At 42.1% G+C, this 23,479-nt stretch overlaps 1 protein-coding gene across 1 annotated transcript in view; it reads right to left on the bottom strand.

Annotated features, from left to right (window-relative positions):
• Positions 1 to 3,799: 3,799 nt before the first annotated feature.
• Positions 3,800 to 23,479, bottom strand: part of LOC126482287 (clavesin-1-like) — a 65,873-nt gene continuing 46,193 nt past the window's right edge. Inside the window, exons 6-7 of the mRNA XM_050106281.1 lie at positions 9,463 to 9,568; positions 3,800 to 4,049 (exon numbers count right to left, since the gene is read on the bottom strand). Coding sequence (XP_049962238.1) covers positions 3,907 to 4,049; positions 9,463 to 9,568 — 249 coding nt within the window. The 3' untranslated portion in view covers positions 3,800 to 3,906. The remainder of the gene's footprint in view (positions 4,050 to 9,462; positions 9,569 to 23,479) is intronic.

Below are 23,479 nucleotides of genomic sequence, written 5' to 3'. Positions count from 1 at the left end.
TAGTAGATAAAAAGACGAGGGCCAGTAGAAATCGTTGGGTAACAGAAGAAATATTGAATTTAATTGATGAAAGGAAATAATATAAAAATGCAGTAAATGAAACAGGCAAAAAGGAATGCAAACGTCTCAAAAATGAGATCGACAGGAAGTGCAAAATGGCTAAGCAGGGATGGCTAGAGGACAAATGTAAGGATATAGAGGCTTATCTTACTAGGGGCAAGAGAGATACTGCCTACAGGAAAATTAAGACCTTTGGAGAAAAGAGAGCCACTGTATGAATATCATGAGCTCAGATGGAAACCCAGTTCTAAGCAAAGAAGAGAAAGCAGAAAGGTGGAAGGAGAATATAGAGGTTCTATACAAGGGCTATGTACTTCTGGACAATATTATGGAAATGAAAGAGGATGTAGATGAAGATGAAATGGGAGATACGATACTGCGTGAAGAGTGACAGAGCACTGAAAGACCTCAGTTGAAACATGGCCCCGGGAGTAGACAACATTCCATTAGAACTACTAACACTCTTGGGAGAGTCAGTCCTGACAAAGATCTACCATCTGGTGAGCAAGATGTATGATACAGCGGAAATACCCTCAGACTTCAATAAGAATATAATAATTCCAATCCCAAAGAAAGCAGGTGATGTCAGATGTGAAAATTACCGAACTATCAGATTAATAAGTCACAGCTGCCAAGTAGTTATGCGATTTCTTTACAGACGAATGGAAAAAAATGGTAGAAGCCGATCTCAGGGAAGATCAGTTTAGATTCTGTACAAATGTTGGAGCACGTGAGCAATACTGATCTTACGACTTATCTTAGAAGAAAGAGTAAGGAAAGGCAAACCTACGTTTCTAGCATTTGTAGACTTAGAGAAAGCTTTTTACAATGTTGACTGGAATACTCTCTTTCAAATTCTGAAGGTACCAGGGGTAAAATACAGGGAGCGAAAGACTATTTACAATTTGTACAGAAACCAGATGGCAGTTATAAGAGTCGAGGGGCACGAAAGGGAAGCAGTGGTTGGGAAGTGAGTGAGACAGGGTTGTAGCCTCTCCCCTATGTTATTCAATCTCTATATTGAGCAAGCAGTAAAGGAAACAAAAGAAAAATTCGGAATAGGTATTAAAATCCGTGGAGAAGAAATAAAAACTTAGAGGTTCGCTGATGACACTAATTCTGTCAGAGACAGCAAAGGACTTGGAAGAGCAGTTGAACGGAATGGACAGTGTCTTGGAAGGAGGATATAAAATGACCTTCAACAAAAGCAAAACGAGGATAATGGAATGTAGTCGAATGAAGTCGGGTGATGCTGAGGGAATTAGATTAGGAAATGAGACACTTAAAGAAGTAAAGGAGTTTTGCTATTTGGGGAGCAAAAAACTGATGATGGTCGAAGTAGGGAGGGTATAAAATGTAGACTGGCATTGGTAAAAAAAGCGTTTCTGAGGAATAGAAATTTGTTAACATCGAGTATAGATTTAAGTGTCAGGAAGTCGTTCCTGAAAGTATTTGTGTGGAGTGTGGCCATGTATGGAAGTGAAGCATGGACGATAAATAGTTTGGACAGGAAGAGAATAGAAGCTTTCGAAATGTGGTGATACAGAAGAATGCTGAAGCTTAGATGGGTGGATCACACAACTAATGAGGAGGTACTGCATAGAATTGTGGAGGAGTTTGTGGCACAACTTGACTAGAAGAAGGGACCGGTTGGTAGGACATGTTCTGGGGCATCAAGGGATCATCAACTTAGTATTGGAGGGCAGCGTGGAGGGTAAAAATCGTAAAGGGAAACCAAGAGATGAATACACTAAGCAGATTCAGAAGGATGTAGGTTGCAGTAGGTACTGGGATATGAAGAAGCTTGCACAGGATAGAGTAACATGGAGAGCTGTAACAAACCAGTCTCAGGACTGAAGACCACAACCAAAAGCAACAAAATTTGTTCGTAGTCTTCTGTGTCAGTAAAGACTAGCGGTCTTGTGTCATTCAGATTATCATCTACCATCGTACTCTGGGCACAGTCTGTGTCGCCTGGTCACCAAGAGCGGTTGCGTAACGATTTAATTAATGGATCCTGTTATATGGCTCCTTCCGTGTATAGGGGTTTTACGACTATGACGTGTGGGGCCTGAAGATGGCATCAGTGTAATGCCGAAACTGGTAGCACATAAGAAGTTCATAAAATCAATTTCTACAATACATACGGCTGTTGGTAAATTACTGCATCAAGAAAAAAAATATCATCCGCTAGGCCACAACACGCACGAAACTGTGTGCAGAGTGGTCGTGACAGAGGATCAGTGAAGGAAACTGTGACGAAAAAAATAGAACGGTGGTTGTTGTAAGAGTCAGTGCATAAATCAATGTTGCATTCGCAAACCCTATCATCACCATAAGAGCACGTCGGGAGCTACGTAAGCAGGGAACTGCAGGGTGAGCTGGATTCCCAAAACCACTTATCAGTTATGGAAATGTCCGTAAGAGGAAAGCTGCGGTGTTTGAAACATTAAACTTCGAATATGGAGCAATGGAAGAAAGTCATTTGGAGGGGATGAGTCCTGTTTCACATGTTTCCGAATTCCCACCAAGTTTACGTCGTAAGAGTGAAACATAGGGCCGGTTCGGTGAAGAGGTGGCTGGCCATAATGTGGTATTCCATGAGCCACGTGGTTACTCAGCAAGGGAACACAATTACGGAGGATTATTTGGCCATTTTAGTTGATTACGCGTATCCCATGGTTCAGTGCTTGTTCCCCAATGGCGATGCTGCATTCCAAGACGACAGGACACCTGCGCACACAGCTCACATCGTCCAGGACTGGTTTAGTGACCATGAGGATGAGTTATTGCTTCTACCCTGGCCACAACAGCCACCAGGTCTTAACATTATTGTGCGTTTGTGGTCTGCTTTGAGGAGAAGGGTAGGTGGTTGCTATCCATCTCCATCATCGTTACCTGAATTTGTCACTACTTTCAAAAATGGTTCAAATGGCTCTGAGCACTATGGGACTCAACTGCTGAGGTCATTAGTCCCCTAGAACTTAGAACTAGTTAAACCTAACTAACCTAAGGACATCACACACATCCATGCCCGAGGCAGGATTCGAACCTGCGACCGTAGCGGTCTCGCGGTTCCAGACTGCAGCGCCAGAACCGCGCGGCCACTTCGGCCGGCTGTCACTACTTTCCTGGAAGAATGGTACAGGATTGTCTTGAAAACCATAGAGGAACTGATTCTATCCATTCAAAGACGACTGGAAGCTGTTCTGAAGGGCAATTGGTTTCCTACATCGTACTAGCCGTGGTAACACACTGTGTTTTCAGTGTTTAAAATTTTTGTCCATCCTCTACAGAAGTTCATACAGAAAACTGTGATACTAAGAAAAGAGAGGAGCACGAAATTCAAGATAACAATCTGAGAAAAAAGGTGAAAATACTGTTGTTTTGAATCTCTTAAACCAAACACAATTTTGCACTGTTATAATATATCGTTGTACAAGAAAAATATAATAATGATAGAAGCTTATGTACACACAAGTCTGTACATACAGTCCTTGTGGTAATATCGGTCCCTAGCATTAAGCCAAAACGCAATGTAGAAGGCCAGCAAAACGTAAAACTGCGTCCTTCGAAACGTTGGCAATTCTAGAAAGGCAGTTTGCTTAACATCTGTAGAACTTTTCGTCGTTGTCTCGAGGAAGATGGTTAACTTAGTGATAAATCATTGTCATTATACAAACAATATGTAAAGAAAGAGTAAACGACTAAATCATAAAATGAATCTAGAATTACGAGATTTAGTAGAGAACAGTTTATTTCAATTATTGGCTACAAGTAATCCTGTACAATATCTACACGTGTTTTACAACTTCTTCTCTCTGTGTTACGAAACAGGGTTGTGTGTCAGTCCACGGACAATTTTTTAAATGAGCCTGCGATGCCGTAGATGTCGCCATCGTGGTCCTTGGCGGGGCGTTTGCTCTCGTCTGACTTGTACTTGTCCTTCTCCAGCAGCCACTCACGGTCGACCTTCTCCAGAAGTTTGTCTGAAACACGGAGAACAGTTTACCTCACATACTTACACAAGCATTCCGATTTTCAGTAGCTTTCCTGTATGAGCGTAAGAAGTAATTTGAGACACTGTTATTATCAAAGTCATAACGTAGGACTGTTTTTATTTTCTTGTGGAAACAAGTATTAATTTTCTTCCGTAAATGTTCCTAATGCTGGATAATCTGTGCAAAGCAGTTTTTGTTCTGAACCCCGATGTTAAAAGAACAATGACAGTTCTGTAAGTCTGCGCAACATCGTTATCTATTCGTTAGAAAAGTCTTCCTTAACAATTCTGTACAGACTAATTTTGAAGTAACGTAGTGACTGAACGTGGCAGAAGGGCTCTATTTCCGCGAGAATTACCATGAAGATGACCTTTACACAGAAACAAGGCTTGTCAGTTCACGTTCAGTTATCAAGTCTCCTTTGCCAGTAAGGTGGTTCTATCATTGTTGTACTGTATCTTCTCTGTGATTTCTGAAGAACGACAAATATTGAAGATCTGGACTGACTGATTCCCGATTGTGGCGGGGCGGGTTGTAGTTAACATTAATATGTTTTAAAGACAGTTCGACAACTATTTATGATAGGTACAGTGCCTGTAATATTACTTGAAAAGGTATTTGGCTTTTAACTCAGTGATGAAGGGTTTAATTTACAGAGTGAATTCGTGTGACAGTGTCAATATTTAATTTCGTCATCTCTGCGTAGTGTACGGTTCGTAATTCACTGTGTCAAACTGAATCAAACTTTTGCTCTGTGATTTTTGTGTTCAGTTGTTTTATGAAAGATGACCGTAGCAGCGGAAAATATTTTGATATTCACTGCTTTGATTTTTATCCCCATTTGACTGGAATGCATTTAAAAAGAAAATCGTGTTGCTCAAAGGACAGATTGTGACTAACATATTCCAGGTCCCTAAGCTTACTAACGTGACGTTTGAAGATTTTATTACAGCGTTGAAAGAATTACGAGGGTAGTTTCCTAAACGTTTTGAGGACGCTGCAAACGTCACATCTGTTTCCTAGACCGTTTGCCATTTCAATTGAAATTGCCCCTGTGCATATCTACACTCCTGGAAATGGAAAAAAGAACACATTGACACCGGTGTGTCAGACCCACCATACTTGCTCCGGACACTGCGAGAGGGCTGTACAAGCAATGATCACACGCACGGCACAGCGGACAGACCAGGAACCGCGGTGTTGGCCGTCGAACGGCGCTTGCAGCGCAGCATTTGTGCACCGCCGCCGTCAGTGTCAGCCAGTTTGCCGTGGCATACGGAGCTCCATCGCAGTCTTTAACACTGGTAGCATGCCGCGACAGCGTGGACGTGAACCGTATGTGCAGTTGACGGACTTTGAGCGAGGGCGTATAGTGGGCATGCGGGAGGCCGGGTGGACGTACCGCCGAATTGCTCAACACGTGGGGCGTGAGGTCTCCACAGTACATCGATGTTGTCGCCAGTGGTCGCCGGAAGGTGCACGTGCCCGTCGACCTGGGACCGGACCGCAGCGACGCACGGATGCACGCCAAGACCGTAGGATCCCACGCAGTGCCGTAGGGGACCGCACCGCCACTTTCCAGCAAATTAGGGCCACTGTTGCTCCTGGGGTATCGGCGAGGACCATTCGCAACCGTCTCCATGAAGCTGGGCTACGGTCCCGCACACCGTTAGGCCGTCTTCCGCTCACGCCCCAACATCGTGCAGCCCGCCTCCAGTGGTGTCGCGACAGGCGTGAATGGAGGGACGAATGGAGACGTGTCGTCTTCAGCGATGAGAGTCGCTTCTGCCTTGGTGCCAATGATGGTCGTATGCGTGTTTGGCGCCGTGCAGGTGAGCGCCACAATCAGGACTGCATACGACCGAGGCACACAGGGCCAACACCAGGCATCATGGTGTGGGGAGCGATCTCCTACACTGGCCGTACACCACTGGTGATCGTCGAGGGGACACTGAATAGTGCACGGTACATCCAAACCGTCATCGAACCCATCGTTCTACCATTCCTAGACCGGCAAGGGAACTTGCTGTTCCAACAGGGCAATGCACGTCCGCATGTATCCCGTGCCACCCAACGTGCTCTAGAAGGTGTAAGTCAACTACCCTGGCCAGCAAGATCTCCGGATCTGTCCCCCATTGAGCATGTTTGGGACTGGATGAAGCGTCGTCTCACGCGGTCTGCACGTCCAGCACGAACGCTGGTCCAACTGAGGCGCCAGGTGGAAATGGCATGGCAAGCCGTTCCACAGGACTACATCCAGCATCTCTACGATCGTCTCCATGGGAGAATAGCAGCCTGCATTGCTGCAAAAGGTGGATATACACTGTACTAGTGCCGACATTGTGCATGCTCTGTTGCCTGTGTCTATGTGCCTGTGGTTCTGTCAGTGTGATCATGTGATGTATCTGACCCCAGGAATGTGTCAATAAAGTTTCCCCTTCCTGGGACAATGAATTCACGGTGTTCTTATTTCAATTTCCAGGAGTGTACATAGCTGATTGACCTTCAGTGTGATTCCCGATTTAAATAGGAATCCGTTTACGTTAACACTGTCGAGAGCGCCTACATTGTTGTTCAAATGGCTCTGAGCACTATGGGGCTCAACTGCTGTGGTCATAAGTCCCCTAGAACTTAGAACTACTTAAACCTAACTAACCTAAGGACATCACACACATCCATGCCCAAGGCAAGATTCGAACCTTCGACCGTAGCGGTCCCGCGGCTCCAGACTGTAGCGCCTAGAACCACACGGCCACCACGACCGATTACATTGTTGTACTCAGGTAGAGTTTCCACGTTTGCATAATGGGTTTGCCAAAGTGCTGTAATACTTCTATTAGCATATGTGTGTGGGAGACTTTTTTTTATTACAACACTAAACACGTCACTATTATGGGGAAGCCCGAGTGCGAAAATCTGTAAAATTGTTCGCATCTATTCGTATGCCGGTAGTTTGTATAAGATAATACGGTATTACGCCTTCAGTGCGCCGAAACTAATTAAGTAATACGGAAAACCTGTTTCGTTCCTGATCTGTGTTGTTGAGAAACACGGCATTGCTATCTAAATACGGCGTGTTCGTTGTTGCCCCCTCTTCCCCCTCCTCAGACTCAGACATCATGGAGTGGATGTGTGGGAAATAAGAATCCACGTTGAGCTCTGTGGCCTACGAGCCAGGTACGATAATAATTAGGGTAAGCGGCCAGATGGTCTTTAAATATAGACTACTGGCCATTAAAACTGCTACACCACGAAGATGACGTGCTACAGACGCGAAATGTAACGGACAGTAAGATGATGATGTATTATGCAAATTATTAGCTTTTCAGGGCATTCACACAAGGTTGGCGCCGGTGGCGACACCTACAACGTGCTGACATGAGGAAAGTTTCCAACCGATTTCTCATACACAAACAGTAGTTGACCCGCGTTGCACGGTGAAACGTTGTTGTGATACCTCGTGTATGGAGGAGAAATGCGTACCATAACGTTTCTGACTTTGATAAAGGTCGGATTTTAGCCTATCGCGATAGCGGTTTATCGTATAGCGACATTGCTGGTCGCGTTTGTCGAGATCCAATGACTGTTAGCAGAATATGGAATCGGTGGGTTCAGGAGGGTAATACGGAACACCGTGCTCGATCCCAACGGCCTCGTATCACTAGCAGTCGAGATGACAGGCGTCTTATCCGCATGGCTGTAACGGATCGTGCAGGCACGTCTCGATCCCTGAGTCAACAGGACGTTTGCAATACAACAACCAACTGCACGAACAGTTCGACGATGTTTGCAGCAGGAAGGACTATGACCTCGGAGACCATGGCTGCAGTTACCCTTGACGCTGCATCACAGACAGGAGCACCTGCGATGGTGTACTCAACGACAAACCTGGGTGCTCGAATGGCAAAACGTCATTTTTCCGGATGAATCCAGGTTCTGTTTACAGCATCATGATACTGTCAGAAGTAAAGCTGTGAGGACCGGGCGTGAGTCGTGCTTCGGTAGCTCAGATGGTAGAGCACTTGCCCGTGAAATGCAAAAGTCCCGAGTTCAAATCTCGGTCGGGCACACAGCCAGAAAGTTTCAAGTTTCAGCATCATGATGGTCGCATCCGAATTTGGCTACATCGCGGTGAACGCATATTGGAAGAGTGTATTCGTCATCGTCATACAGGCGTATCACCCGGCGTGATGGTATGGGGTGCCATTGGTTACACGTCTCGGTCACCTCTTGTTCGAATTGACAGCACTTTGAACAGTGCACGTTACATTTCAGATGTGTTACGACCCGTAGCTCTACCCTTCATTTTATCCCTGCGAAACCCTACATTTCATCTACATCTACATCTACATCTATACTCCGCGAGCCACCTTACGGTGTGTGGCGGAGGGTACTTATTGTACCACTATCTGATTCCCCCTTCCCTGAACCATTCACGAATTGTGCGTGGGAAGAACGACTGCTCTAATTTCTCGGATCTTTTCGTTGTGATTATTACGCGAGATATATGTGGGCGGTAGTAATATGTTGCCCATCTCTTCCCGGAATGTGCTCTCTCGTAATTTCGATAATAAACCTCTCCGTATTGCGTAACGCCTTTCTTGAAGTGTCCGCCACTGGAGCTTGTTCAGCATCTCCGTAACGCTCTCGCGCTGACTAAATGTCCCCATGACGAATCGCGCTGCTTTTCGCTGGATCATGTCTATCTCTTCTATTAATCCAACCTGGTAAGGGTCCCATACTGATGAGCAATACTCAAGAATCGGACGAACAAGCGTTTTGTAAGCTACTTCTTTCGTCGATGAGTCACATTTTCTTAGAATTCTTCCTATGAATCTCAACCTGGCGCCTGCTTTTCCCACTATTTGTTTTATGTGATCATTCCACTTCAGATCGCATTTCAGCAGGATAATGCACGAACGCATGTAGCAGGTCCTGTACGGGCCTTTCTGGATACAGAAAATTTTCGACCGCTGCTCTGGCCAGCACATTCTCCAGATCTCTCACCAATTGAAAAGGTCTGGTCAATGGCGACCAAGGAACTGGCTCATCACAATACGCCAGTCACTACTCATCATTAATTGTGGTATCGTGTTGAAACTGTATGGGCAGCTGTACCTGTACACGTCATCCAAGCTCTGTTTGACTGGATGTCGAGGCGTATCAAGGCCGTTATTATGGCTAGAGGTGGTTGTTCTGGGTACTGACTGCTCAGGATCCATGCACCCAAATTCCGTGAAAATGTCATCACGTGTCAGTTCTAGTATAATATATTTGTCCAATGAATACACGTTTATCATCTGCATTTCTTATTGTTGTAGCAATTTTAATGGCTAGTAGTGTAGGTGGATGTGTTGGATGTGATGAATCGGTTCGGTGAACTTTTAGAGGAGCTGCTTACACGCAAAGTTGTCAACAGGTCCAGCAGTGCCTCCCAGCTCGTCTGGTACGCAGTCAGGTTGCACTTCGTCGAACAGAGTCGTCGACCCAGGAAGGTGCACGAACACCTGCAGCAGACAGGCATTATGACTTGAAACAATACGAACACTAGTATGTTTTCTCTAGTGCACTACTGAGTCATTACCACACTGTCACTTCAATAAACTAACTAGTCTTTAAACTGAAATTAATGAGCACTACAGAATGCAATGAAGAAACAAACAAAAAATTTATGATATTGTTCTCAGTAGCCACATTTGTAGAAGCAGAAACTTATCTAAGTAAAACTTCGTTTAGTTTCACTTGAAAATAGTATTCCAGATACTAAGCTTAATAATGGGTGGGGAAAACAGATATTGCCACTTACGTCATATCAGTAGAAATGTGCATGATATTAACCTTGAAATATCTGGAGTATCTGATGTTATCAGATCAGTTAACAAGTCCCATTGTTCATTACAAAAACAGTATTTTCCTACTTTGCTGCACAAATAATTCGACCTCAAAGCACCCTGCTGAAACCAGGATTTCATTAGCAGACATGAATGCGCAAATTAATTTAGTTGCATCCGTCACTGGAAACGCAATAAGCTAAGTCTCCGGACAGACAATTAGTCATCTCAGGAAGCATCACACAAAGACAGTCTACGTTTCATGACTTTTTTATGGGGATGATGTCACATAATACAGTTTCGCAGTCAATGGGCAACACGGTGATTGTGTAGTCGTCAAACCTGCAGCGTATGCATGCACTCTGTGAACAGGAGAGATGAGAATGTCCATAGCAATAATTACAATCACACAGAATAAAGGGCAAGACTTGGATGATGAGAATGTTGAAGTAAACACCCTGGTCCATACTCATGATAAACTGAATGAGTGGCCCCAAGTCATAGCACCAACAACAACCTGAAAACATCACAAAACCACCCTCCACCCTGAAATACAACCTCTACACACACTGGGCTGCAGGTGCGCTCTACGCAGTGCATCAACTGAGTAGAGGAAAACAGCACCCATTAGACCACAACACAAGCGTCTAGACAGCTACTGTCCAGAATGAAATCACCACTTTGCAGCGGAGTGCTCGCTGATATTAAACTTCCTGGCAGATTAAAACTGTGTGCCATACTAAGACTAGAACGTTAAGTATTGATCTCCTCGTCTTCTGCCGTAACACAAGTTCGTAAGACATATAAAATATTTTCAGCATGATTCGGGTATATAAAATGCTAAAGCGAAACCAACACAGAACACAGAAACTACATTGAGCCATATATTCATGATAACGTCGCACTATTCACAAGGAATCGTTAAATGCTTTATACAATCAAGAGTGAGTCGTTTTTAGTCTTTTGCAGCCATACAGTAATGTACCTACGAAATAACATTCAAATTTATACATAACACATTGACGATTCATATAGTAAAACAGGTGCTTATATACAGGTGTAAAATCTCTTAAAATATAAAACTGAATGAGAAATGCAGTAGACTCCTGAAGCTGTATTTATGTAAGTGGACTGGACACCCACATAAGCCGGTTTCGCATTTTTTAATTTGTGTCTTCTGCTGTGTATAAATGCTCTATCATATGGTGTAGGGAGCTGTTACAGAATGCCGCAGTGTAAGATTTGGCGGGGCTAGGCAAAGTTCTCAGCCCTCGTAAACTGACAAAAACCATCATCAAATATGAATGTCCAGTCTGTGTTAAAATCGCGAACTGTCTTCACTTTACCGACTAGAATATGTTCCTGTCGTCCTATGTCAAGCACCAATTGCTTGACATATGCCATACGACATAGCATTTACAAACACCAGAAGATGCAACATTTAAGTTGTTTGGGTCTCTAAACGACCGAAATAATTACAGATACAGCAGACTATTGGACTATATTTTAATAGTTTTAAAACCTATATTTAAACACCTGTTGTACTATATGACCTGCCAACTAGTTATGCATAACTACTTTAGCTGTGGCTGCTCCAGTTTTAAAATTGTCTGTAACTTTGATTTTGATAATTACATTTAAAGGAACATAGAATGCGAAATTATTGTCTTACTAGGCCACCATGAAAGAACAATAACCATATCTTGAAAGTTAATATCGCACAAAACAATTACTGTGCCTACTAGTAATATTATTCGTCTCACAAAAATTAGTCTACTGCTACAGTTCTCCATTCTCAATAATCTGAGTTGATTTTTCAGCAGTAAGACGCTTTGATCCCCTCTATAACATCAGTATACGTCTCATGAATGCACTGTTTACATATCAGACACAGAGTCATGTCTTTCTTGGAATCACCATAATAGGTAGTACAGAACCGAGTATCCTCGTTGGAATTAAAACGTCTGTTTACTGAAGGCAATGAATGTTTAGCTTTCGCTATCTTCTTCGGCCTAGAACTCGGGAGTCGTTTTTTCACAGCGGTTCTTCTTCTCCCTATTGTTTTTGTCGCACCATGTTTCAGGATCTGACTGTGTTGACCACTTGTTAGTATAACTCTTGTCAGAACTTTGTTCGTTTTCGCCTTTTCCAAATGAGATTTTGGGTGGTTGTAACATACTTTCTCCTTGAAACCTGCGTGCCATGTGACAGTTCACTAGTAGAAGCTGCTTCTACTAGTGAATTGTCTCAAACCTCTAAAACAGGACACCATCTGTTTCAGACTGAACTGCTGCTACAAAATGACGGCCTTGAAACATAAATCTGCCCAAACTCCTGTGTTAGCAAAGCCATTATTCCCGTGTATACTATTGTTGATGGTCCATATGCTTTCTCAAACAATGTTGCCATGTGGAACTGGGTGACAACCTCTACTCTCTCTTCGCTCCGTCTATGTCGTAGGAACTTCTCCATTTCATTTATGTAATAACTATTCAGTGGCCTGAAGAATGAAACGTCAAGGGGCTGCAGTCTATGTGTCGTGTGATCCGGTAGTGAGAGCATAATTACACCATTTTTTCCATCAGGCTCTAATGCTTCGTTATTTACGGTGTGTGTACAATGTTCGGATAGAAGGAGTAAATCTTATTTTTCCTTCGAAGGGTAGAGGACTTTGATTAAATGTTTTAATCACGGCACAAATACGTCTTTATATGGGAATCCACTTTCGGGGCTGTACGCAAAATATGTTCCAAGTGGAGCACCGTCTTTTAATCCGTCTGCAGGACGCGTACTTTTGCAAATTAGAAGTGTAGGGACATATAGTTCAGTGGAAGATACACAGCAATCTGCTGTTGTAGTAAGCCTTTTCCTCGCTGAGTATGGATCTCTCAACCTTTATACCCTTCGAAGCTAAAACTTTTCGAGGTTTCTATTGGGCTGTTGACAAGCCTGTCTCATCCGCGTTGAAAATTAATGTAGCATCAAGCTTATTCTCGTCAAGAAACCACGCTCAGACTCCAAAAAATGGTTAACGTTATCTTTTTTGAATCCTTTGGCCTGCGCAAAGGATGTCGGCTCTGACTCACGCAAGTTGAGATCGGAATGTCTCTTAAACAAACAACACCACTTCTTTTCGTCGACTCGAGCTGTCTCGAAAGCTGGGATGCTCAACTCCCAAGGTGTTATCCCAAACAAATATTCCTCTACTTTAACGGCATGCGACACTAGTTCTTGTTCCACATCCTGGGCAGACCACTGGAGAGCAGTTTATTCCGTTTGAAGTCTGTGCAACGCAGCTCTTGGAACATCATATGACCTGGCATCCTCATTCAACCCCATGTCACATTTCGCACTGATTCAAGTGCACGACTCACATTATCTTCCTCCCACTTGCGATATTTCGTTCCTAGCGGCATCTAGAACAAAACATGAACGGTATACAGTGCATTAATAATGATTTTCAGTCTACTTATTGACCAAGTACACTTTAAAAGCTACAAGGAGGTGAAAATCACTAATGAAATAATGGGAACATAATTTCAATAAAATATTCGTTATGTTAAAATTAGATTCAAATAATTAGTTTCGTAACAAAGGAAGCGAGAACTACTCCAGTTATCACCTCCAAGACGACATGTGGCTGCCTAAAAGTACATATACGCGAAACGGGAATGACTGTTAAACATCGTATGAAAGAATACGAACGCCACACGCGCCTGAAACGAATTGTGAAATAGGTGGTGGGTTGACATTGGTTTCAATAACGAACGTGAACTGGCCGAGGAAACCAACATTTTTTGAAGAAAAGCCGAGAGGCGATTGAAATTTCTAACAACATATGTAACTTCATTAGAGAGGACGGCTACAGGCTTTGGACATCGTGGCTCCTCGCCATCACGGAAGTGAATACGCGGCCGCGGTGTACGAGAAATGCAAACGACGCCCCTGCAGCCACCTCTGCAGACAGTAATATTTTGGATAAACATTTTCCCTCTCTCGATCTGCCGCTTTCGCTTCTATCCCATGATCATGGCCCAACAGACACATTACTTCCTCGGATATGCGTCTCGCCAAATGACAACAACGGGAATACCCCAGAAATTTGAGCTAATGGAGGAGCTTACCGGCTGTCATTCTTCCCACTCGCCATTCAAGAATGCAAGAGAGAAGGTGGGATCAGACAGTGGTTTCAGAAATACTTTCAGCTACACACTATCCGTTACCTGGCAGAATACTGATGTAGATGTAGAAGGTCCAAAATCGACAATACAGGGTATTGCACGAACACCCAAGGAAATGGGTTACTAACACTCTCTGAACTATTAACTAGGCGGGTTACTACGGTAATATTTCGGACAGTGACTGAAATGTGACGCTGTTAAATTCGTAGTTCATTCAATGGAATGTGAATGGAAATGCCGTCACCTTCTTTTTTTTTTTTTTTTTTTTTTTTTTTTTTTAGGACACATTTGAATACTACCGTCCAATACAATGTGGAAATTTAAATTTAAGGACTCTGCACACAGTGACACAACGTGGACATGGCGTCTGAGATTGGTGGTTGATTGGGAAGACACAGCGGATAGTAGCATTATAATGAACGCAGATGATGTCAGGAGTCTATCGGAAATTATAGTGATGTGTGGAACAGTTCCCATGTACAGTCATACTCACAAGTATCCGAACGACCTGAATTGCATTTCGCCTGATTCGCATGCAACCCACATAACTCAGCTGTCTAGCAGATCCTCTAATCGCTCCTTGGTACAGTCGTTTGACTATTGAAAATGGTTCCAACAAGTTACCACTAGAAAACACTGCTCTGCATCGCAATAACTCAAGATGTAAAGTAATACTACTATACTACAAATATCAGGGAACACCTTATCACAGGTAAGACTGTCCTTAAGGTTTGTAAGCTCACATTTATTACAACAAATGACATACCTGAAATGTTACCACTCTCATTATTACGTCAGATAGGTAATCCACGTTGTAAGTTCGTCGTATTCATGATTTCCTCTTCAAAGTAACATACCGTACTTATTATTTAACACAAAATGACATTAAAACTTTAAGTTATTCACGAGCAGCTAGATGAGAATGTGTATGAACTTCAAATGACACGACGAACCGTCTCGTTCTGCATATGGATTCAAACCCAGGTCATGCAGACTAAGCAAAGATTTCGTGACTGACGGAAGCTAACAGTCATTCCTGATTAGGCATACAGAGAGTGATATACTTCGATTTTAGACAATATCAATTAGCAAACACCAACTTTAAATTAAATAACGCAAACATTTTTAACGGACGCGAATTCCTACCCAGCACCTAATGTCCCTGTTAACGAACTACGAGAGATGTTAAATATTGCTTCTTAACAAGTAACTTATTTGAAATGCCGTGAGGTAAAGTTTTGTGTTGGACAGGGATTCGTACCCAGAACCTAATCGGATAGATATCGAAGCACAATCAACTGTGACATATCGCATTTTCTCAGCAGTAGCTAGATGTTTTAACTGAAATGACGAGACGAAACGTTAATTTTTTCCTTCCCAGGACTGCTACCCGGCACCTATCGCTGTTATATTCTAGAGAAAACGAACGTTAAATATGGGAGTGTTGCACCAGCAACGACATGTGAGCATGTTTGAATTAGAAATAATATGACGAAGAATTCAGTGCTGACTGGGAATAGAGCTCCACACATATCGTTGTCGACTATACACAAAGAGACGTCAGCTACCGAAATTTTCTCCACCAGCAGCTTGGAATGACATCTTGAACTTACAATGAACTCGCACTTAGTTCTGTCTCACTGGGAGTCAAAAACGTCGGATATCGTTAGTGTTGACAACGGACCAAAATGCATTAAAAATCAAAATTACTATCCACCAGCAGATAGTTGTTGTCATGATAGATCTCGATAATACATAACGAAATCTTTCCTGCCGGGCCAGGATTCGAACCCATTCACGCGCGGTATGTGGAGGTGTTGAGGAATCTCCAGTTTTGAACAAACAAGAAATTGTAGCCGAGCTGTATTGTCACAAAGGAATCAAATTCCGCGTTAAGGACGGTCTGAGTTGTATTCCCAGTTAAGAGCCAATTTTATCTACGTACAGAAGCTCAGATAAAAGATGAAATAGGTGTCCTGCGATTCTACGTAGCGTTTGTTTCGTCCCTAGAAATAAGTAACTAGTATAAGAAACGTTACTGGTGATAAAGTTTCACAAATGTCGCCACTCCAGACTTTATTGTTGCTCAACCTAACGTCTACTTGGTAAAGAACGGATATCATTTGTAAGGTGGATTTCAGACCACAATGCCATTATATCTTCTTCACTTGGTGTAGCCAGAAGAGAATGGAATCTGTCTCTCCCTATCTAAAATTCCTGCCCGAAGTTGGAATCGAACCCAGACCATAGATATATGAACCTATCATCAGCCCAATAGACCACCAAATCCTCTTCTCAGGGGCTCATTTTTCTATCATAACGCCGGTGTGTTACAGTGGCTGAGAATTCTGACACACAGGCTCCCTGCTTCAATTTGCAGCATGTTCAGTAAATTCATTTACTTGGTTGATCGAATGACCATGAACTAGCTGCCTCGGCTACACAGTGCATACATTCAACTTTATTTTGTAATCACCAAAATAAAATCACTTAACTGCCACCAACACAGAACTGCCAACAGTGCAGGATGCAGACATTTAAATAGGAAGCGTTCCTTTCCACTTGAGCTACTCTATTGCGCTATCTGTTTGTTGAAAACGTCGTGCAGTGTAAAAGAAAGGGTATAACTGTTTGTCTCTCATAAGTATTGACCTGGCCTTATGCATTATCCCACAGCGCTGTGGAATACAGAAGTTCTTTAGGAATTGTAATTGACTTGTGGAGCTATTATATCAATGTGTCAGCTAGTAGCGTAAGGGTAAGTATCGCGCGTGGTAGGTAAGATGTCGCGAGTTCGACTCTATTTACTAATATATTTTTTAAAACGCAGTTTTGCTGTCTGCTAAAGTAATCAATCTAATGGAACTTGTAACATAATTCCATTCACTTCTCAACCCAAAATAGTCGTATGTGGAAAAAGAGCTAACTTCTGCGACATTTTGTTCATTTCAGGTTTAACAGACGGCCAGACAGTAGATGCATCTCGAAACTTTTGTATTATGTATGGGTAGAGCGCATCGTGCCAAAATACGTCGGGAAAGTATTTTCTACATTAGCTGTCGTCTGGTAGTGGCATTTTATTCTTCTTCAAACTTTGTTTGAGAGCTTTAACTCAGAATAAGTTTTCTACATGCATGTAATCAATAAACTGCATAGGCATTTTCAGACTGTTACAGATAACATCAGAGAATTTGCATATATCGTTGATGATTAATTTCTCTCTCACGTTTACTATTGTTTTAACAACATTAAAGGAAACCTTACGAAAATTGTGAACTGCACTACAAAAAATGAAATAAAACTACCCACGATAACCTTACGACGAAAGTCTGTTTTAATAAAACTGACTATCTGTACACAAACGTGCCTCTATCGTCACGAATTGGTAAAATACTACTCACTTACATTTTGATTGGGTCTGTGTTTAATTGGCATGCTGTGTCATTCTCAAGATGTATGCAAATGTGGCATTTCACAAATAAAGTTATGTATTCCTAGAAACCCAAAATTTGCTTGTCAGCAGCGGAAAGAGGCGTTACCTGTTGTGCAGCATTGTAAGTTGTTCACCATGAGCCGAAAATATTTCGTTGAGATTTCCTTAGCGATGTTTGATCTGACTGCTTGTAGCTCTTTCACAGAAGGGATAAAAACGCTACACTCAGTGAGACTGAAACTGCGGACCATAACACAGGCTCTTTCACAGGTCAGCACGTTACCACAGAGCTGGCGAAGAACTATGTGTCTTAGCTTCATCTTACGAGATCAATAGTGATTAGAACTCGTAAACCGCTATTTGAAGGATGAGATTAGTTGCTATTTCGAGGTGCAACGATTTTCCTGGGCTGAAAACCGTAAATTTACAATCTTTTGTTACGTTTCAAGCGATAATAACTGAGATTATTCAGTGGAAGTGACGGGTAAAATCAAGTGAACTTTGAGGCTTAATTCCGTGCACACCAGGAATTAACTCGTCTATCACAGTGTTGCCTAACATAAATTGTCTTGTTGCCAAATCTCAGTTACAATAACAGCAAGAAGAAGACGCACCGATGTAATCTTACAGCGATGTAATCTTACAGCGGGCTGTGAAGTGAACATAGCTGGTGTCACCAAGTCGCGGCTGCTACGGCCTGGAATACGTAATGCGTCTGATTCGCATTTCTGTAACTAGGGTTAGGGACTGGAGCGTAGTTACTAATAATACTCAGAACTGACTGCAAACTAAGCATCATGAACCAGTAACTCTCATGTTTTTATATTTCTTTCGTAAGTGTACTCAAAACTAAGAAACTCATTCACAGAAGTTTTCGGGCGCGCGCGCGCGCGCGCGCGCGCGCGTGTGTGTGTGTGTGTGTGTGTGTGTGTGACAGAGAGAGAGAGAGAGAGAGAGTGAGAGAGAGAGATAAAAATGAAAAAGAATGAGAGAGTGAGAGAGAGAGAGAGAGAGAGAGAGAGAGAGAAAATTGTCAAGAAATTTAATCATGGTATGTAAAGAAATCTTTCATTAAAATGATACGTTCCACATCATTACGAAATGTCGAATTCATGATCTATGATACAAGAATTAATCTAATGTAATATAATATAATCATATCATATTGATGACTAGCCGTGAAGAGTCATGAATTACCGAAGTTTTTGCCAATACCGGTAACCAAATCTAAAACAAAAGACGACAATTTTGTAATAAAGCGGGACTTCTGTCAAGACCCTTTCGTCTCTGTTAACTAACCGCGAAAGATGTCTGATATACTTCTATTCTGAAGTAACAAAGTGTGCATGCATTTAAAGATGAGGTGCATGATGTGAAGTTCTGTGACAGAGATACGAACCCAACACGGTTCTTTCCCTGTCAACGCAATCCTTTTTACGTTAATATCAATCAGCGATTACTCGTAATTACATTAAAACTAAAGTAATTGATGAAGACGTAACTTGATAACAAAAACGCACTGCCTTTCTTCATTTACTTGCGCCTAGAAATGGCTATCGAGTACTGTCAAACCAAAAGGCAAGAGAACTTACTGCCTTCCGATTTACGTCGCTGTCAGTTCTTCCATATGATTTGGTCGACATGACCTGTTTCAAGTTGTGTATGACAGACAATGTTTTAGAAAATCAATTGTTTTCCTTTTCAATAAACAGAAAGATTTCCATTGAAAGCTATTCTAGTACAAAATTTTCGCAATATTAGTTCAAATTTAATATTCGCTTCCATAATGTAGGAAAGTATTTCACAGTTGCAAAACTCGCGTCCGACTCATTGACCTTACACTTAGTCGCTGACGATAAATTCTAACTCAGAGTGACACCGCATTAAGCAACCTAATGTAGCGAAGACTGTTTGCCAGTGCTCTTGCTCACCGCAAAATACACAATTCACGCATTGTTCTCCGTAAGTACACTGTAACAGTAATTTGTGTGTGTATGCAATGCATACGGATTAGAATTCAGTGGTGCTCTCACTTCCACTTCTGCATACAATATGCCTGACCTAAATGGGCCCTTTATGATTACAGGCCCTGGGCAGTGCAACATCATACTGACAACAGTAATGTCCTTATACTGACAACCTGACTGTTCGTTTTACCTGAATTTGTAATCATTTAAATAAAACAGCATGACCTTCCAGTTGGAGACATTTAGTCCCCCTTTTCCTTCTGTGAAATTTGTCAGTAAGCTTTTTGCCTTCCAACCAGTGAAAGACGGCAGAGTACGGCCGGTAAATGATTCGCAAACCACGACTTTGTGCCGCTAAGACGATTTATTTAAACGTCACTAGACTGCACATAGGTGTAATCAATTTCGAGGTGCAAGGTGTTTGTTATCTTACTTTTGTGACAGGTGGGCATAAGTGATTTCCAAAGACTTTTTATTGTACTGAAATAATCTTTTGTCACAAAGTAGCAAGGTAAGTGTTTTATTCGTATATATTTTGTAGGATACTGTAATCGTGATGGATGTTTATACACCTGAATGTCTGACACAAATGGTAGGAGAAAACGCTGCGTATTAACCGAACCCCGCGCCTCCTCTCCATATCCTCCTATGACACGAGCACGGGATTCTCCTCGCATACCGCTACAGAGCTGTTCCTAGCACAGCTGAGAATTGGCAACATCGTCACAAACATTAGACAACACTGTGACAGAGCAATCACTTCCACGTATAGTACTGAATTGAGTCGCTAAATTCACTTGATATTCCCTTTACTTTTCAATGACTCGTGCTATTAATCTTCATGTAAACTAAGACACTGATACAGAAAATTCAATTTTTTGCCTAAAGAAATGCTATTCTTCACATAAGTGACAACTTTTATTATCTTTCACGATGCTTTATGAGGCTGAGCGACAAATACCATGATGAGAGTGGTGTACAGGCAGCAGTGTGTCTGTAGCACGGTGCTACCGCACGTGTCTCGGTTCAGAACGGCTCAATCAGTCGTCAATTCTAACCGTGGTAGGGGCCAGCGCATGCGAGCTTTTTTTCTGATATATTTTATGGAGCTGCGAATTTCCAGAAAAAATTCTTTATCGAAATCGGAAGAAAACCCTTACACATCAAATCCACTTGGTAGCTCGACTCAGTAAGTTGTGCTAATGGTCATAGATCTTGGCTTCCTGACTGCCAAGCTGCTTCGCAATACCAGCGTCTCTGAAGAAATTCGAATCGACCATCAGCGATACGAATTTCAATATTGTTCTTCACTTAAGACTCACATGCCAGGGTGATAAGTATGAAGGAAATGAACTTCTTGATTACTATAGGGCCTCTATGCTAAATTTCCACAGTTGCAATTAGGAACTCCCTGCAGACATTTGCTAACAGCGGCTCTAGCAACTTACGTTTTATCTGGGTAGGTAGTTTCAAATATGGGCAATTGTGTCGCCTTAAATCCAATTGAATATTTTATATTTCACTTGTGAACAGCCTTCAATTCTCCATTAATTAAGGTATAGACCTCTAAACAAGCAATTTGCCTGAGTAGCAGTTTCTGATAGGTATTGACACAATCTTTTGCATCCATTTACCATAGAGAATCAAAGAAAGAAATCAAACACATTACATTGCATTTACTCTCTGTGCCTTGACTAACACATATGAATCCATGACAATAATAAATTATGTGAGGAACCTCCCGTGAAAGGAAAAAGAACAGAATTTGGCTCATTAACTGTAGTGCACCGGGTCAGAAACCATGAAATCAATTCTGTGCCACATTTGATGTATTGCATTCTAGTGTAATAAAATATTCATCAAATAAAAACGGTTTTGTGCCTCCTTTGCTATCAAGAGTGAAACACAAATCGCAGACAGATTTTATTAGACCACTCAACAACATTAAAGCATTTTACATGGTCGAGAGTGCGGAGTGGAGCAGACGTTGTCGGCAGAAGGCGAGACAATGCAGTGTCTCAGCCCCCGCCGGTAGGCAGTAAACGGGTCCCAGAGAACTCAGACGCATGCGGTGTTCAAAGGCAGATGGTCGCAAAGAAATCTTTCGCTAAAAGATTGTTGGACAAAACTGTTATTACCAGTGTGACAGAAAGCGAAATCTATTGTAGATTCGCTTGAATTACACTCATAGCTTCAGCACCGAGAGGAAAGGGGCGATAAAAACTTCGTCGACGTGTGCTTGTAGTTACCAGACGTCGTATTAGCTAGTCTCGCACTTTACCTCAAGACTACGGTCGTAGTCAAGAATAAAGTACTACGACTGAAGTCAAGACTTCCTCTGGGAAGTGCCGCAGTCTACAATGTTGCCAGATCGAGCATATTGCCGGACATAGGATTCTGAGAGGAGCACGACTGTATTTCTCAACTTACGTGAACGTCTCGGCGGTCAATTTTTTGCTCTAAGACTGTATATACAACACATATTGCACGCTGAAGACCCAGAAGAATTAAAAAACAAAAGTGGTTTATGAGAGCAACGTTAACTACGGGGTTCGAAGTATTCATATTGTATACGTGTGTGTAAACGCCTTCCATAGCCCACTCAAGGCAGACATGGATACACAGTCTAGCTTCAATATTATAAATTCGCCTCAGTTTGCGGATGAACTCAGATTTCGGTTGATAATCATTTTGAATATTTAGCAGTACTGTACCCATTGGTGTTAAACTCGTTTTCAACCAATGATTCCCACAGCTACAGGAACACTACTACTGATAATGCATTTTGATCCGTTGTCAACACTAACGATATCTGACGTTTTTGACTCCCAGTGAGACAGAACTATGTGCGAGTTCATTGTAAGTTCAAGATGTTATTCCAAGCCGCTGGTGGAGAAAATTTCGGTAGCCGACGTCTCTTTGAGTATAGTCGACAACAATATGTGTGGAGCTCTATTCCCAGTCAGCACTGAATTCTTCGTCATATTATTTCTAATTCAAACATGCTCACATGTCGTTGCTGGTGCAACACTCCCATGTTTAACGTTCGTTTTCTCTAGAATATAACAGCGATAGGTGCCGGGTAGCAGTCCTGGGAAGGAAAAAATTAACGTTTCGTCTCGTTATTTCAGTTAAAACATCTAGCTGCTGCTGAGAAAATGCGATATGTCACAGTTGATTGTGCTTCGATATCTATCCGATTAGGTTCTGGGTTCGAATCCCTGTCCAACACAAAACCTTAACTCATGGCATTTCAAATAAGTTACTTGTTAAGAAGCAATATTTAACATCTCTCGTAGTTCGTTAACAGGGACATTAGGTGCTGGGTAGGAATTCGCGTCCGTTAAAAATGTTTCCGTTATTTAATTTAAAGTTGGTAATTGCTAATTGATACTGTCTAAAATCGAGGTATATCACTCTCTGTATGCCTAATCAGGAATGACTGTTAGCTTCCGTCAGTCACGAAATCTTAGCTTAGTCTGCATGACCTGGGTTTGAATCCACATGCAGAACGAGACGGTTCGTCGTGTCATTTGAAGTTCATACATATTCTAATCTAGCCGCTCGTGAATAACTTAAAGTTTTAATGTCATTTTGTGTTAAATAATAAGTACGGTATGTTACTTTGAAGAGGAAATCATGAATACGATTAACTTACAACGTGGATTACCTATCTGACGTAATAATGAGAGTGGTAACATTTCAGGTATGTCATTTATTGTAATAAAAGTGAGCTTACAAGCCTTAAGGACAGTCTTACCTGTGATAAGGTGTTCCCTGATATTTGTAGTATCGTAGTATTACTTTACATCTTGAGTTATTGCGATACAGAGCAGTGTTTTCTAGTGGTAACTTGTTGGAAACATTTTAAATAGTCAAACGACTGTACCAAGGAGCGATTAGAGGATCTGCTAGACAGCTGTGTTATGTGGGTTGCATGCGAATCAGGTGAAATGCAATTCAGGTCGTTCGGATGCTTTTGTGCGCGACTGTACACGCGGGAAGG

The sequence above is a fragment of the Schistocerca serialis genome, chromosome 5 (genome assembly GCF_023864345.2).
Source record: "Schistocerca serialis cubense isolate TAMUIC-IGC-003099 chromosome 5, iqSchSeri2.2, whole genome shotgun sequence".
NCBI classification, from domain to species: domain Eukaryota; kingdom Metazoa; phylum Arthropoda; class Insecta; order Orthoptera; family Acrididae; genus Schistocerca; species Schistocerca serialis.
Note: the sequence above shows the minus strand (reverse complement) of the source record. Positions and strands in the feature narration are given on the sequence as shown.